The 5,000-nt window shown below is 39.5% G+C and overlaps 1 protein-coding gene across 2 annotated transcripts in view; it reads right to left on the minus strand.

Annotated features, from left to right (window-relative positions):
• LOC115224236 (cytochrome P450 4F22) overlaps positions 1–5,000 on the minus strand; it is a 39,744-nt gene that overhangs the window by 14,161 nt on the left and 20,583 nt on the right. For both annotated transcript variants that reach the window (XM_029795025.2, XM_036513336.1), the window contains exons 4-6: positions 3,278–3,405; positions 517–641; positions 122–184 (exon numbers count right to left, since the gene is read on the minus strand). In XM_029795025.2, the coding sequence (XP_029650885.1) occupies positions 122–184; positions 517–641; positions 3,278–3,405 (316 nt within the window). The remainder of the gene's footprint in view (positions 1–121; positions 185–516; positions 642–3,277; positions 3,406–5,000) is intronic.

The raw sequence follows: 5,000 nt of genomic DNA on the forward strand, positions 1-5,000 counted from the left end.
ACCACGAAGTCACGTGCCTTTGCAGTCACTTATATACATCCAAGGACATAAGTGGTCACATCAGTGCTAGGGTTTCAGAAAAAAAAAACAGAACAAAGAAAAAAAAGGCATGTTAACTTACAAAGCTCTTTTGCCCAGGAGGTAGCAAAGTTCATTGACAGCATCGATGTAGGAAGCATGTGCCCTGCATTGAACAGAGAGAAACTTGAGATCACAGGCTCAGGCATGATGGCCACAAAGTCACATAAGCAGAGATGATAGACATACCTGTATTTGCAGGTTTTACATCCTTTTTCTCATGCTGTCATGGGTTAGATGAGTGTGTGTGTGTGTGTGTATGTGAGTGCTTTGATGGGTCTTTGTGCACTGTGGCAAGTGTGTGTGTGTACATGTGTTAGTATTGTGGTGGTTCTTTGTGTGTGCTTTGGCATGCATGTGTCTATGTGTATGTAAGTGTGCATGTGATTGTGTGTGTGTGTTATATACATGCTTAGAAGTCCAGTGTGCACAACTCACTCTGATCCCGCTTCTTCCTCTGAATAGGAGAGGGCTGAACGTAACAAGATGTCCAGGGCTGTGTTGGACATGTATTTGAAAAGGTTGACAACATCACCAGATACGGCCTGGACCTCCAGTTGTTTCTAAAGTAAAGAGAACAACAACAAAAAGAAGATATACCAACGTTGCCATTGTTGTTTAATAAATGAACAACAAGTAGCAGGCGATACTCCAAAATCTGTCCCCCACAAATGTGCTGTGTCACCTCTCTCTCTCTTTCCTAGCACTACTATAACGGCCTCTGCTCTTTAGAACAACAACTGATTGTGTTGTCACCTCCACTCAAACATCTTCTCACTCGTCTCCATTTCTCCTACACCCCCCCCCCAGATGCATTTTACTATGTCTCCCCCCACTTCTTCCATTAATGTTGGTAGTTCCTCGATTTCATGTTGTGTGTGTTTATTAATAGCATCAATGCAGTAAAAGAGATTTTCATCTTCTGTTGGGGGTCTGGTGACCAGTAAACCCTTCCCTTTCTTGACCAACAATAGTTGTGGAGATGGCTGGGTGGAAAATGTACCCATAAACCTCATTTCTTTGTGTGGCAACAATTCAAGATTACTGCTTGCATTGTCACCTCCACTCAAAACCTCAAACACGCTCTCACTTGTCTCTCCTTCTCCTACACCTCTTCCACCAAGATGCATTGGTCTCGAAGGAGATTCCTGAAAAATTCACCAGAACAACCCTCCTCCAGAACTAATCAATAATGAAATCATTTTCAACCAAAAATTACAATTACTCCTATATATATATATATATATATATATATATGAAGGGCATAGCTATGAGGGACTCTTAAAGTCAAAACTACCATAATAAATACAGTGTACCGAACGCGAGGGAATGCAACTCTTGAAGCAAGCTCCTTAAAAACAGAATTCAGCTGCAGATCATATGATTTCATAATTAGTGTACAAAAGGCACTTTTTAATCATCAGTGCAAGCATAATCAAGACATAAAAATGAACAAAAAAATCAGTATACCAGACGAATACCAAATGTATCCAACATAGCACATAAGAGTTGTTCACTCGTATATATCTATGTAAGAGGCGGGCTTTTCGAATTGCATCTCGGTACACGTGTATATTCAGAATATATATACTCGATTTTTTAATACCGCTGCTGAAAGGATACGAATCTCAGAAGATGCTCAGATAAGAAGTTTTGTCTTTTCAACTTCATTCCATCTACTCTTCTATTTCTGTGCAGATCATAAACTCCTTATTAGTTCTTTTCATTATTCTGTCTATTTCATTACCATGTAAACATGTTAATATAGTTTCAATAGTTTCGTCTTTCTTGTTGTTGCCTTAAGATAACCTTAGTTCATACATGTCCTTAACTGCAACATATTCATTCATTCAAGTTTATCACACAGTCACTTATCTCTCTAATTTTGTCATAGATTGGCTGACCGAAAACTCTAAGATTTTTCAATTCTATTTTACTATTATCGACATTTGCTGTTTCGTTAAATTATGCTACCCAAATCCCAAAAGAATATTTTTCTCCCTCGTGTTCTGACCACTCTAACTCCGGTGCCCTCTCTCTTTCTGCTGAAGACATGCGTAAGCTCGCAAGAAATGAAGCCAGAATGCTTCGATGGATGTGTAATGTCAGTGTACATACTCGACAGAGTGTTAGTACCTTGAGAGAAAAGTTGGACCTAAGAAGCATCAGATGTAGTGTGCAAGAGAGACGACTGCGCTGGTATGGTCATGTGGCGAGAATCAATGAGGATAGCTGTGTGAAAAAGTGCCACACCCTAGCAGTTGAGGGAACCTGTGGAAGAGGTAGACCCAGGAAGACCTTGGATGAGGTGGTGAACCACGACCTTCGAACATTAGGCCTCACTGAAGCAATGAGTAGTGACCAGGACTTTTGGAAATATACTGTGCTTGAGAACACACGGCAAGCCAAGTGAGACCATAACCTCATGGCCAATGCCAGTGGTGTAACCAGCCCACTTATGCATACCTTTCCTTTATTTGACACTAAATTCTGCTTGCGAAGACCTGTTGAGGCAAGTGAAATTGAAATCGAAATCAAATTCGATGACTGGCATCCATGCTAGTGAAGCACTAAGAGCACCATCCGAGTGTGATCGTTGCCAGAGCAGCTAGTTGGCTTCCGGTGGCACATAAAGAGCACCATTCAAGCATGATCATTACCAGCATTGCCTTACTGGCACTTGTGCCGGTGTCACATAGAAAACAACATTCAAGCGAGGTCATTGCCAGTGCCACTGGACTGGCTCCTGTGCAGGTGGCACGTAAAAAACATCATTTGAGCATGGCAGTTGCCAGTACGGCCTGACTGTAAAAGCACCCACTACGCTCTCGGAGTGGTTGGCATTAGGAAAGGCATCCAGCTGTAGAAACTCTGCCAGATCAGATTGGAGACTGGTGCAGCCATCTGGTTCGCCAGTCCTCAGATAAATCGTCCAACCCATGCTAGCATGGAAAGTGGACGTTAAACGATGATGATGATGATGATATATATATATATATATATACATACATATATATAAACATATATACATGCATACATACATGCATACATACATACATGCATACATACATGCATACATACATGCATACACACACACACACATATATACATATATATACATACTCTTTAGGGTGTGTGATTGCTACCCTTGCCATTTGTCTCTCATTTCTTGATTTATTTACACAAAACATTAACTTACGTTAAGTTTGTCTGAAGCCAAATTAAAGACACTAATGTTGGGCTTGAGAATATCGAAATGAAAGGCAGGCGTCAGCAGTTTGCGATTACGTTCCCATTTTTTTCCGCTACTGAGGAGCAAACCATCTCCTGAAATGAAACAGGGGAAATAAATAAATAAAAAAAAAAAAGGTCTCATTTATCTGTTGAACAGCTGTGTGTGTGTGTATCTGTCTTCATGTGTGCGTATGTGTGTATGCAAGTTTGTGTGAACATGTTCAATCAGAACACGGCAGAGCACAAATGTTTGTGTCTTTTTATGTGTGTGTGAATGTGTTTACATGTTTGTTTGTGTCTGTGCGTATGTGTGGTGTGTGTGTGTGCGCGCATGTGTGTGTGTGTGTGTGTGTGTGTGTGTGTGTGTGTGAATCTGTTGTACAGCAAACCATACATTGTTTGGATCAAATCTAAATTCTACACATCTCCATCTTATTGTAAAATTCCAAGGTTTTATTGTCTTGAATGAGTATTTAAAGGAATTTACCATTTTCAGTGGATATGAAATGTACAATGTGCACATTTAACACATCCAGAAGACATCTTCTTGGGGGGGGGGTCTGTGTGTACGTGTGTGTGTGTGTGTGTACATATATATATATAAATGTATATATATATACAAATGGCTGTGTGGAAAGATGCTTGCTTCCCAACCACATGATTCTTGGTTCAGTTCCACTGAGTGACACCTTGGGTAAGTGTCTTCTACTATAACCTTGGACTGACCAAAGCCTTGTGGGTGGATTTGGCAAATGGAAACTGAAAGAAGCCTATGAGAGGTAATGGTGTCAATAAGACCCAAAGGTGTCACGTACTGCAGAGTAAGTGCTTTGGACAGACTATAGTTAAGCTCCAGGTTCAATAATGATACGAATGAGGAGTCCAACGTGGGTCGTGTATTAACAAGCATATATATAAAAAATTAACAGAGTGAGATAAAAAATCCAAGGCTGTGAATAGTTTTCAGAACATTTATAAAGAGAAGGTCTTACAGCTGTTTCTGGGATATTTTATATATCCCTTCATCGAAGACGGTGTGAGAAAATGGTTAAGCAATAGTTATTCTAGAGAAGATATGAAATCAAGAGTGAAGTGTCTATTTTCATTCCTCCACTTCACACCGTATTTGATATCTTCTCTATAATAACTTACTAAAACATTTTCTCACACCGTCTCCGATGAAGGGATATATAAAATATCCCAGAAACAGCTGTAAGACCTTCTCTTTATAAATGTTCTGAAATCTTTCACAGCCTTGGATTTTTTTATCTTATTCTGTTAATTTATATATATATATTTATATATATATATTTATATATATATATATATATATGCACACCCATGTGTGCTTGTGTTTGTTCTCCACCATCTCTGTAACTTAGCAGTTCAGCAAAAGAGATCAATAGAATAAGTACCAGTCTTTTAAAAAGGAATAAGTCCTGGGGGTGATTCAGTCAACTAAAATTCTTGAAGGTGGCGCCCCAGCATGGCCGCAGTCTAATGACTGGAACAAGGAAAAAGATACACACACACACACACATATATGTTCATACACAATACACTACATACATATATACATGCATGCATGCACACACACTCACATACATAGTTGTCCTAGAATTCCTTTTAGTTATTTCTGATGATTACTGGAGTTGTTCCCCATCTCTGGTATGAAACCATTTGGTAAT

This window comes from Octopus sinensis, linkage group LG25 (genome assembly GCF_006345805.1).
Source record: "Octopus sinensis linkage group LG25, ASM634580v1, whole genome shotgun sequence".
Classification (NCBI taxonomy): domain Eukaryota; kingdom Metazoa; phylum Mollusca; class Cephalopoda; order Octopoda; family Octopodidae; genus Octopus; species Octopus sinensis.